The sequence below is a fragment of the Bos mutus genome, chromosome 5, assembly GCF_027580195.1.
Source record: "Bos mutus isolate GX-2022 chromosome 5, NWIPB_WYAK_1.1, whole genome shotgun sequence".
Classification (NCBI taxonomy): Eukaryota; Metazoa; Chordata; class Mammalia; order Artiodactyla; family Bovidae; genus Bos; species Bos mutus.
Window position 1 is genome coordinate 6,409,845 of NC_091621.1, and position 13,092 is coordinate 6,422,936.

Genomic DNA, 13,092 nt, shown 5'->3' on the forward strand with positions numbered 1-13,092 from the left:
CTAATCACTTGATAATGGTTTCCGCAAAACAAGGGCAAGAATTTGAGAAAGCCAGGTCTAGACTTAAACTGAATGAACCAAGATGGAGAAGTCACCATGGAAGGAGGCAGCAGCTGCATTCTGATGCTGATCTACGAAGTGAGGCACTACCGTGAGTGCTCACAATGAGCCCAACACTGTGCTGGATGTTTTGTACATATCATCCCATTTAATCCTCACAATAGTCTTCTAAGCACATGTCATTCTCATTTCAGAAACAGTAAAGAAACCTTTTGAGATTAAGAAACTTGTCCATGAGTAAAGAATTAAACCCAGGTCTAAACAATTACAAATCTCTTGCTTTTCTCACTGTATCATACCCAGTAAATCAAAGTACTTGTAACATACTGTCCATTTAATAGGTCATTATTCCCACTAAGCAAATAAAAAAACCAAAGGCTTGTAGGTTTAATAATTTGTTCAGTCTCTAACTAGAATTTTAAAAGGCAGGATCTGATCCCAGGTCCTTTGATCAGAAGAGGTTCTGTTAAACAACAAAATCCTAGTTTAAAAAATTTCCATGATATTTTCCTATCAGCTGACTTTATTGAACCTGTGAAATTAAAGCCACTCTAAATATATTGTTGAGAAACCAGCAGACTTGCAGTTTGGGTCACATCTAATCTCTATAAATGAATTATCTATTAGCCAATTTCCCTTTTTTCTTCAGGGTAAAAAGGGGAAGAAACGACTACTTTAGAAAATAATTGGCTTTAATTTCCAATCCATACGTCATGACAACCAATTTAAATTGAAACGAGTGGTCAGATTTATATTTTACCAGCTATAATTTTAGAGAAGACCCAAAAGATTACCTTCCTCCTAAACCTCCACATTCTCCATTCATGCTTTTAGTTAACACTTACATCTTCAAATACTCCCAATAAAGACATCTGGTGTGTTAAGAGCAATCTGGTGGTAAGCAGACCTGAGGCAAGATCTTTTTGCTATCTCTAAGATTATCTTTTCCCCAAAAAGCAAACGTCTGGAAAACCTAAGGATCCCGGATGGTAGAGGCATGTTAAAGAGAAGATCAGAGAGACTTCACAACTACTAGATCAAAAGGTTGTAGGCACTGGGAAGAGTTAGCATCCCTTCATATGAAAAGGGGAAGAAATGACTACTTTAGAAAATAACTGGCCCAGTTTCATGAGAAACTTCCCTTCTCATAAAACAAACAAAGAAACACCTGTACTCTTACTGAAGAACTTCTCAATCTCCTCTCCATCTAGATGACATTCATTTAGTTTCTGGATTTCCCTTCCCTGTACTACATTCAGACTTAACAGGAAATTTTTATTATTCCTGTTACACAAAGCAGATCCTTATCCACTTGCCAAATAAGGTTTAATGGCAAGACCCACTAGTACCGAAGACTGTTTCTACAGAGATCAAGAAAAACAGCTTGCAAGGATGGTCACTACACCTTCAAAAACTGTTTCCTTAAAAACCAAAATTTTCAGCAGGAGCGTCCAAATAAGGTTGTAATTTATATTCTTAAAACAATACAAGCAACAACAACAAAAGCCTTTACAGCTTTGTATGAAGTGAAGGAAATTTGGATAAATTAATCATATACTGATATTTCAATTTACACAGGGAGTTTCCAGGCATTCAAAGTCCTATTAAGAAATCAAAATTGAGTTGGGAACAAATATTCAAGGCCAGTACATAAGGAAACATCACCAATTCTGAGGAACACTCTGTGTACTAGCAGAAATTACAAAGGTAAACTAGGGGCCAGAGAAGAAACAAGTAGATAAAAATTCTAATTGGATGTTAGAAGATTTTGTGTTTGAAATAATCTAAGAAAGAGAGGGCACTAACAGATGAGGTAAATCAATTTTTGCCTAGTATAACATTCAGATAGAATAGTTTTCCCAAAAAAAACATAGATTTCTCTGGAGCCATAACTTCTCACAATTCCACATATTTGACCCTCCATATTTCCCCTCCCGATCTTTTATCAATTCCTACCCACCTTTCAGTACTTAGTTGATGGCTCACCTAACAGTAGACAGTCTACTTTTGTTAAGCCCACATCACAGTAGAAATTATTTAGAACAAGGACACCCACTCATTAATGAGTCATCTTTGAAATGAAGCATGGCATCTGAATTGTTTTTTTACAGTATTAACATGACTTACACACTGCCCTACAGTCTTTCTTGACCATTTTTTTTTTTACCCATTCTTTCCCCCAACCTGGTCAAGAGCCCCATATGGGATTCCCTTGGTTCCCTGTAGCAGAGAAAGCAATGCAGTATCACAGAGCATCATAACTCATTTTTTTTTTAACTATTAAACACCGTTTATTTTATGGAATTCAGTTTTTATTAATAAAGCCTTAGGAGCAGTCAAAAAATTTTTTGCATGAACACGCCAGTGAATTTCTCAAGCAACAGAATATCATGACAATTTTATAAAACTACCAAGAAAAATACAAGGCACAGTAAAACAGCTTATTTTCTTGAAAATATTTTTCACAAGAAATACAGTATGTGCTTCTGTTTGGATTTTACTCTTCACTATGTTATGCTTTAGAAAATAAACAAAACTGCATTCTATGCTAAGAACAAAAATCTTTAGTACGAGTTTGTGATCATAGCCTCTGAAATTTCGAAAGCTGCCACAATATTTTTCCAGTCTTGTAAACTCAAAGATATAACTCCCTGTTTCCTGCTGTGGAAACTGGGATCATTTCCCTCACCGGCTAGGTTAATATTAATTGGCTCTAATATTGGCAGCCTGTCTTGGTCAAGCCTTATTCTTGCAAAACCATCCCTTATAATGAAAGAAACATAAAATATATTCTCCACAGTACGAGAGAAAGAGTTTGGATCAATCACAAACTCAAAATAAGACACAGGAGTATCAGGATACTTTCGAAAGTACGTTTGCAACAATCCCAAAATTCTTTCTACTTCTTTTTCTGTGGCTTCTTGATTACCACTCAGATCCAGCTTCCTCAGCTTTGTAGGCATAACCCCATTCTCTTCCATTTTCTGAACTTTTCTCCGGTGATTACGTCGCGGCTTTCGCGCGGCAGACTCTGGTTTGAACGAACCAAAAAGAAAGTGGAATGTTTCAGCTTGTGATATACACGATGTCGCTTCCTTCTGTACTGTCTCCCAGAAGGAAAGAGCTATGTTATCGTCACAGTTATTCAACGGATCACGTTCGTCATCTTCCATCCAATTTAGACCCACAAATATAAACAGAAAGTCACAGAATGCCACCTGATTAAAAAAGTTCATGTCAGAGTTCAGGTGCTTTGCTTTTTCTTTACCCAAATCAGAAGCCAAAACAAGAAACTGAGAGTCGAGAGCCGCTTCTCTTGTTCGACTCACTGCATCAAACAGGACATTGGCTTCCTCGAGAGCCTCGGTTAAGGAGTCGCTCGCCGTGTTCACTATGTCGTCACGGTTCTGCTGGACCGTATAGATGAGCTGCCGGTACTGCTTGCGGATACTCCGACATTTCTCTTCATCCACACGCTCCAGCAGGCTGGGGTCGATGTCGGCCTTCCCGCAGCTCAGGTCGTCAGAGGAGGTATCAGATTCCGTGTCAGACGCCGCTGCCACTTCCACCTTCAAAGCTTCCACCTCCTCCTCCTCCTCCACCTGCTTCAGAAAGTACGCACTGCTGGGGATGGTCACCACCGCCTGCGCTCTAGTCTTCCCGCCTGCGCCGGCTTCCCTCAGGGAACCATTTTCATCGGCCATGTCGGCGGCGAGCAGCACTCAGGTAACGGTCTTCGCGACGTTTCCGACAATAACGGAAACTGCAGGGGTCACCCAGGGCGGAGGAAGACGCTACCCATGCGCACTAGCGGCGGCCTAGCGGCCCCGCCCCTCTCAGTTAACCAATAAGCACCCCCCGCCCGCGTAGAACGCCGGCAAGAACCGGTCCTGGGGTCACACTGGAGTAACACCGGTTGGTTCAAGCGACAGCCGTTATTTTGGCGTTTACTGAGAGTGTCATCTAGCTTTCAAAGAAACGCTTGCAAAATCTAACGACAAAACTATGGGGAGACTAAAGGGCCCGTACTTTAAAACACTGGCTGTCACATACTGCAGCATACTGTCATTAAAAGATGGGGCGGGGGGGGGGTGTTTTTTGTTTTAAAAACTGTCTCCATTGCAGAAAGACTGAACTCCCAAGGTTCACTTGCAAAGTGGTTGCTAGGAACTCGGTCTTCACTATACAAATGTAAATTGTGTTTTGAAGGCCTTCAAAAGCCAAATCCTCATCAATCTACTCCAATGGGGGAGGGGGAGCGGGTGACTGGGTAAGCAAGGGTCCGGGCTGGCGCATGCGCAAAGATGCGCTGCCGTACCCCACCCCCTACCCCGTCCCCCAGTGTTAGGCAACTGATCTGATTCTCCAGCATCCAAGAGTACAAGAATAAAGTAGACAGGGTCTCCGCCAAAGAACTATTTGGAAGATTGCAAAAGTACAGGTCACACACCCCGAGTGGATAGTAAATCTGAACCCTAAAAGGTGAGAAACCTGTGAAGACTTTAAACACAATCTGTTACGAGGATATGAACATGAACGCTGTTGAGTCCCGTGACAAATTTATGTAGGAAAATTCTGCCACTAGTTCACGGGGAAATCACGTAAAGTTGGAGAAAGGACTCAGCTCATGAGTCACAAGAGGGGAGGGAGAGAGGAGAGGGAGAACACCTCACTGCATCTCAAGTTCGGGTTTCCCTCATCCGCAAGTATCTGCCCTACCTTCCCTCCAATACATCTTTACTGGTTCATTTTTCTTTGATAATAGCACACAGTTTTGGAGTAGGAAATGGCAACCCACTCCAGTATTCTTGTCTGGAGAATCCCATAGAGGAGCCTGGTGGGCTACAGTCCATGGGGTCGCAAAGAGTCGGACAAGGCTGAAACGACTGACAGCACAGTTTCTTGTAAATGCATGAACAGCACTAGTATTCAGTTCAGTTCAGTCGCTCAGTCGTGTCCGACTCTGCGACCACATGAACCGCAGCAAGCCAGGCCTCCCTGTCCATCACCAACTCTGAGAGTTTACTCAAACGCATGTCCATTGAGTTGGTGATGCCATCCAACCATCTCATCCTCTGTTGTCCCCTTCTCCCACCTTCAGTCTTTCCCAGCATCAGGGTCTTTGCAAATGATTTCGCATCAGGTGGCCAAAGTATTGGAGTTTCAGCTTCAGCATCAATCCTTCCAATGAACAGTCAGGATTCATCTCCTTTAGGATGGACTGGCTGGATCCTCTTGCAGTCCAAGGGACTCTCAAGAGTCTTCTCCAACACCACAGTTCAAAAGCATGAATTATTTGGCGCTCAGCTTTCTTTATTGTCCAGCTCTCACATCCATACATGACTACTGGAAAAACGATAGCTTGACTAGATGGACCTTTGTTGGCAAAGTAATGTCTCTGCTTTTTAACATGATGTCTAGGTTGGTCATAACTTTTCTTCCAAGGAGCAAGCATCGAGTGGGCCTTAGGAAGCATTACAATGAACAAAGCTAGTGGAGGTGATGGACTTCCAGTTGAACTATTTCAAATCCTAAAAGATGATGCTGTGAAAGCACTGCACTCGATATGCCAGCAAGGCTAGTATTAAGTTACTCAAAAATAGTTATATTACTATTTTTGTTCAAGATTATTTTTTTAAAGTAGGGTTAAAATTCAGAAAGAAACATCCGTTTCTCAAAAACAGTATGCATTATTGTTACTTGTACATATATATCATCCTGCTGTATTAGACCATTCAAACAATGGGACTGGTTCAAAATTGGGAAAGAGTAGGTCAAGGCTGTATATTGTCACCAAGCTTATTCAACTTTTATGCAGAGTACACCATTCAAAATGCCGGGCTGGATGACTCACAAGAAGGAATCAGATTGCAGAGAGAAATATCAACAACCTCAGATATGCAGATGATACCACCCAAAGGGCAGAAAGTGAAGAGGAACTAAAGAGCCTCTTGAAGGTGAAAGCAGAGAGGGAAAAAGCTGGCTTAAAACCCACCATTCAAAAAACTAAGACCATGACATCCAGTCCCATTACTTCATGGGAAATGGGGGAAAAATGGAAACAGTGACAGATTTTATTTTCTTGGGCTCCAAAATCACCGTAGACAGTGACTGCAGCCATGAAAATTTTTTAAAAGATGCTTGCTCCTTGGAAGAAAATCTCTGACAAACCTAGGCAGTGTATTAAGCAGAGACGTCACTTTGCCAACAAAGATAAGCATAGTCAAACCTATGGTTTTTCCAGCAGTCACGTATGGATGTGAGAGTTCGACCATAAACAAGGGTGAGTGCCTTAGAATTGATGGTTTCAAACTGATGCTGGAGAAGACTCTTGAGAGTCCCTTGGACACAAGGAGATCAAACCAGTCAATCCTAAAGGAAATCAACCCTGAATATTCATTGGAAGGACTGACTCTGAAGCTGAAGCTCCAGTACTTTGGCCACCTGATGCAAAGAAAGAGCTGACTCATTGGAAAAGACTCTGATGTTGGGAAGAATTGAGGGCAGGAGGAAAAGGGGGCAACAGAGGATGAGATGGTTGGATGGCATCAGTGACTCAATGACATGAATTTGAGCAAACTCCAGGAGACAGTGAAGGACAGGGAAGGCAGGCGTGCTACAGTCCATGGGGTTGCAAAGAGTTAAACGTGACTTAGTGACTAAATAGCAACAAATTAGACTGTTAGCTCCCCTAAAGCAAGAACTTGTTTGTATATCTTCCAAGCTAACCTGTTTTCACATGGATATATTCGAGTAGACACATTTCAATGTGTAAGCGTAGATGAAAACTTTGTTCCAGCACCTATTGCAATTTATTTGGCAGCAAAAGATGAACTTCTTCTAGTGAAAAGAAATAAATCTCACACATAGATAATAAAAGTTAACTGTTTTTCATAATACAGCCTTATTTCTTCTCTGAAATGAAGAAAAAGCAACAGGAAAACAAAGTTGGGGCCCAGAATCATCTAAGGGCTATATTTTACCCCCAAGCCTGGCCAAGTACAAACTAATACTTAACCTGTTTTGTATCTTTGGTGAAAACTCATAGTCCCAAGTTCCAAATCCCCAAAAGTTTGGTTTTACAGTTAACCATATTTTGGGGTCAGGAGGAGAAGGGGACGACAGAGGATGAGATGGCTGGATGGCATCACTGACTCGATGGACGTGAGTCTCAGTGAAGTCCGGGAGTTGGTGATGGACAGGGAGGCCTGGCGTGCTGCGATTCATGGGGTCGCAGAGTCGGACACGACTGAGCAACTGATCTGATCTGATCTGATCTGATATTTTGGGGACTTTCTGATGTCCATTTCAAATTCAATAAAAGCAATTTATAGATGAACTCCAAAAGACAAGCCAACCTTCCCACCCTAAGGTGTCTATTCTCCCCTAGCTCAGAGCATGGAAAACAGGCTAGCACCAATTTGCTCCACACAGAGCCTTTCATCAAAGAATTTTTAAATGCTTTAGAAAAGTAAATGAATTTTCCCAACCTACTTATAAAGTATTACTAATACCATTTATAGGGATTTCTCAGGAGATAACAGCCCACACAACTTGCTCAGAGCAACAGCACACATCAAGACAAGCATTATGTTATTAAGTTGTGATTTCCAGTGCTAAATTTGTTCTCTGCTAAATCCCCGCTCCTAAGAACCTGGGTAACATATAGCATCCTCAGAAAGTCACACTTGTATTATGCTCTACCTTTTTGTATCTGCCTTGAGAGCACAAGGTTTAGATGTGGCTACAAAGTAAAAATCTCAAATCTAATGATTTCCCCTGATCATGTGAAGAATGGAGTTGCTGCTAAAGGCTCCATAAGGCCTCTATTTCCTTTCTTCTTTTCTTCAATATTTTTCTCCAATGTTACTGTTCAGTCCCTTTGCTAGGAGTTCACATTCATTCGTTCCAAGCGTTCTTAAGCTCTTCCACAACCCTCAGTGTTCAACAGAAACATAACGGGATGGATGAATGTTACAATGTGTTACAAGTCTCTCTATGGTCAAATTTTAAGTCATACAGGATTCACTGTCTTTTCCAGTGGGTTTTTATTGCTCGATTAATCTATAACAAAGAGATATTTAAGAGACCTCTGAGCCAAGCCAGGAACCAGTTGGGTTAGTCCTGCCTGCATGCTAAAAGATATCCTGCTTATTAGCTACCTCCTGACACTTTCCTGTTCCTTCTCGCAGTTTTTCTCCCTTCATCCTGCCAGGGTAAGCTGTGAAGAGATATGGTGAAGGCCTAGTTTGATTTGCCGGAGTAGCAGGGTGTTATGTACACGTTCTTTTTCATTTTCATCTCCTTTAAGGCTATGTTTTTAGGTGTATGTTTTTGCTTTGTTTGCCTTTTCATATTAAAGGTAAACTTTGCAATGATCAAGGCAGAGTATCTGTTTTTAAAATGAGCTTCTGAAAACTCCATGGACAGTGGAAGGAGGCAAAGCTGGGTTCCAATCACGTGTACTGCATGCGTGCTCAGTCATATCCTACTCTTTTCGACCCTATGGACTGCAGCCCACCAATCTCCTCTGTTCATGGGATTCTCCAGGCAAGAATACTGGAGTGGGTTGCCATCTCCTTCTCCAGGGGATCTTCCCTACCCAGGGATTGAACCCACATTTCCTGTATCTCCTGCATTGCATGTGGATTCTTCACCACTAGAGCCATGGGGGAAGTCCAATCATGACCTATTAGCATTTCCTTAGGCTACTTAACCTGTCAGCCTCTGGTCTCCTCATCTGTAAAATATGAATACTACTACTCTGTCATAAAGCTACTGTATTGAATGAATCAGAATTACATAATAGATTTGACAATATTTACAACTACTGAGTAGTTACTTAAATCTTCAGTTATCCCATAGGTAGCAAATGTTTAATAAACATTAAAACACTAAACAGAAAAATATGTAACAAACCAGTAGCTTCACTCCTGGATATTGTTTTAGGAACAGAAAAATGTTTTAAAGGCTAAATCCATAGGAGGAAAACAGAAATATATCTCACTATAATAATACCAGTGAAATAAAATTTTAAAACCTACTAAGGCTTCAGTTAAGCTTCCCAGGTATCGCCAGTGGTAAAGAACCCGTCTGTCAATTCAGGAGACATAAAAAATGCAGGTTCAATCCCTGGGCTGGGAAAAACCCCTGGAGGAGGGCATGGCAACCCCCTTCTGTATTGTTGCTTGGAGAATCCCATGGAGAGAGGAGCCTGATGGGCTATAGTCCATAGGGTCGCAAAGAGTTGGGCACAACTGAGGCGACAGTTGTGTATAGCACTTTGAAAGGTAAGCCACTCTACTGCTGCTGCTGCTGCTAAGTCGCTTCAGTTGTGTCTGACTCTGTGCGACCCCATAGACGGCAGCCCACCAGGCTCCACCATCCCTGGGATTCTCCAGGCAAGAACACTGGAGTGGGTTGCCACTTCCTTCTCCAATGCAGCAAAGTGAAAAGTGAAAGGGAAGTCGCTCAGTCGTGTCCGACTCTTCACGACACCATGGACTGCAGCCCACCGGGCTCCTCCGTCCATGGGATTTTCCAGGCAAGAGTGCTGGAGTGGGGTGCCATCGCCTTCTCCAACCACTCTATTAGATACTCTAAATCTGGGCCACAAAGTGAGTCTGAAATTATATGCAAAATTCTTTATGTGTATTTTTCTATAAGTGGATTTCAGCAGTTTCTTTGAAAATACTCTGTATCTAAAAGAGGCTTTGAATAACTGTTCTATTCAAATAAGGCTTTACTGTTAGCTGAAGTAAAAGATAAAATGACAGTCATGTCCCACAAAATAACTTGGACCTACCCATTGAGATACTTTAGAGTACATAAAACCTCCGCCCTTGCTCTGTGGTTTAAAGTCATACATTTAACTGACACTTCAGAAAACCAAGTACTGGCTGACTTGCCAAGCACCCACAACTAACATAAACAAGGGTGTGAGATGAAAAGAGAACATTTCCCATTGTAAGAGCCATTATCAACTCTCCTGGGACATCTCAGAAGCCAGTAATGACCAGGAACATCATTTTGATAGACTAGGGGTAGGGAAGCACTGGGTGTGTGGCTTCTAAAGGAGGCAGCCTTGGAAAAACTCAGCCCTTGAGGCCAGAGTTAAAAGTAGTGCTTTCTTCAGAGTTTGACTTTCCTCATTTGTAAATGTCACCCATCAGATGACTTCTCTGTCACACAGAGTGGCCTTAACTCTTTGTAAAAAACCATATTACAAACAGCAGGTGATACATTGCCCTATGGCTCAGAGGTTAAAGTGTCTGCCTGGAATGCAGGAGACCCGGGTTCAATCCCTGCGTTGGGAAGATTCCCTGGAGAAGGAAATGGCAACCCACTCTAGTACTCTTGCCTGGAGAATCCCATGGAGGGAGGAGCCTGGTAGGCTACAGTCCATGGGGTTTCAAAGAGTCAGACACTACTGAGCACTTCACAACAGATGTTACAGATGTTACAGATGACAAAGACAGGGCCTAGCTCAACAGCGAGAATACAGGGGCTCAATAAGCATTAGCTAAATAGACATAATGTGACTTTCTTCTCAGTTGACCTGGACACAGCTACATAACTTGTTTAAGTGGACAATGCTCCAATCACACAGCTCCTTAAAAGTCTGAACTGCATTATATGCTGCCTAGAACCTCTCCTGAACCACTTTGGGCATAATCACTGATAGAGACAGTCCACTTTCACAAAATCAGACACCTCATAGCTAAATCCCTCACTAAAGTCAGTCCTCTGGCTCTGCCATCAACCATTCATTCCACAAGTCTTTACTGAGTGCCTACCAGGTATTAACACAACACATGGAAGACACAAAATAAACCATTTTTGTCCTAAAGGAAGGTACAACGTAGTAGGCACAGAGGAACGCAATTCCAGTCTGCAGGTATGCTGCATACCAACGCCAATTTGCCAGAACTATGCTAGGAATACCAAGATTTGCATGGGCTCAGCCATGAGTCATGAACATACAATCACACCCGAGAGATCAGGCATGCATCCCAAAAGAGATAACACAAAGCCAAGTGCCAGAAGTGTGAGAACAGCACAGTGAGCTTTACAGACAGCCCTGCGCTCCATCCTGGCTTTGCCGCTGTGTCATCTGGGCGTACTCCTTAAGTTCTGAGGGCCTCCACTCTGTCAACTGGAAAACTGGATCATACCACCTCCTTCATAGCACTCTTCTGAGGATTAAATCAACTAGTGATCACAGCATTTAGAAGCTAGCACAGAAAACACATTCAATACATGGTAGCTACTTTCATTGACAGGCACGCTCATTTAAATATCTGATGAGATCCTAAGACAGATTGGGAAACAGAGGCACTAAGAATAAGTCTAGCTGTTCACTCTTGATATTGGCAGAAACTCCTCTTTTCATTTGTGGGAGTACTGAGGGGGCACAGAGGAGGGGAAAGAGGCAAATCTGGCCTTGTACTCTGACCCAGGTGGGCAGGTGGAAAAATGGGTCTGAGCAGGAAGAAAAGTCAGAAAATGACTTTTGAAATGAAACAAAGAACAGACCAAAGGAGGGAAATGTTAGGGACTATAGCTGCAACAGTATTCCCACGAGCTTCCAGTATAGGCAAGGGAGCAGAGCAAGAGACAACCAGAAAAGCAGGTTGAGCCCAAACCCTGGGGAACACAGAAAACCAAATTAAGAAATGTACACTTTATCCTGGATGCAGATCCAGGGGCAGCAAACAAGCAGTCAGGAAGATGACTATGCAGCAGATGGACAGGAGGGATAGGAAGAGTAGGAAGAGAGAAGAGGGCAGCCAGTTAAGAGACTGTAGAGGCAGAAGGCATGAGTACCTGAAGCAGCCTGGGCAAAAGGTAACAGAGGCAGAAGGCACCTACACGGGAAACAGTCAGGCCTGGCAAATGAACACAAAACATAAAGGCGAAAAGAAATCTGAAGCCTGGACCAGAACAGTGACACCATTGTACAAGGACAGCGAAGAGGTTTGAGTCATCTCTTGGTTAAAGTGAGAGAAGGCATTGGGTCTCACCGCAGATTCACAGCTACTAAAAATTGTACTGTAGAATCAGCACCAGATAAATATATTTGCAGTATGAACAATCTATGCCCCTTTTAAACATTGTTAGTCCTTACCTCTTACCTTTTTAAGAAACCAGGGTCAAAGCAGTCCTTCAATGCTCTTTAGGCCTTAACTTTAATTAGGCTGAAAAGCACAGACATTACTAATCTCCCCAGAAGGGACTGTCTCAGAGGAGAGAATCGAGTTTTCTACTCATTTTAGTAGAGTATTAAGAAAGAAAGTGGACTGGCAGTGTTATTAAATTACCGCTCCATTTCCTGATGTCCATTCAGTCAGGAGTTTCTGGTTTCTGGTAACTTTAGAAGTTCAGCTTGAAAGAAGACCTGCCTATTTCAGTGCCCACCCCAGGCCCCGCAGCCTGACCACCACACTATCAGCCCTGAGCTTCCCCGACACTGGCTCCATAATTCACTTGGGTCTTCATCAAAACACACTGCTCTGTGTCTGTCACCTCTCCTGTTACTGCCTGGAATAAATTAAGTCCCATGTTGCAAGTTTTAGTCTTATCTCCCCAAGTTATTCTCTCAAACTACTTAAGTCTTAACTATGTTTGGCCCTTCCTATTCCAGCAAGTGCTTTTTCACTCACTTTGCTTTTCCTCTCAATACCACCAACAGACATTCATTTTGTACAAGGGTTTCAAAACTCTGGAATCCAGGAGATGCTAATTTACATTAAGATTTCCTGTAAGAAAATTTGCAAACTTGCTCTTAAGAACTAAAATATTTACCTTTATACTAAAATATTTAACTAAAATACCTTTTGGGTGTTAAGCCATAATCTTTTGTTTGGTTTTCCTCAATTTTAATTATTTAGCAACTAATCTTGACCAAACTACCTCACACATTAAAGTAAATCTCAAAATGGGATATACATCAAAAGAATTACCTGAGGGGGCTTGTTTAAAATAAATTAAAAGGCAGAACCTAGCCCCTTCCAGAGAGTTCAATGAATAATA

At 42.1% G+C, this 13,092-nt stretch overlaps 1 protein-coding gene across 1 annotated transcript; it reads right to left on the reverse strand.

Annotated features, from left to right (window-relative positions):
- Window positions 1–2,308: 2,308 nt before the first annotated feature.
- On the reverse strand, window positions 2,309–4,127 carry EID3 (EP300 interacting inhibitor of differentiation 3). Its single transcript, XM_005899070.3, has one exon. The coding sequence runs from the start codon at window positions 3,762–3,764 to the stop codon at window positions 2,625–2,627; it is 1,140 nt and encodes a 379-aa protein (XP_005899132.1). The 5' UTR covers window positions 3,765–4,127; the 3' UTR covers window positions 2,309–2,624.
- Between the last annotated feature and the right edge of the window lie 8,965 nt (window positions 4,128–13,092).

Coding starts and splice junctions, on each gene's coding strand:
- EID3 (XM_005899070.3), bottom strand. CDS start 3,764: ATGGCCGATGAAAATGGTTCCCTGAGGGAAGCCGGCGCAGGCGGGAAG.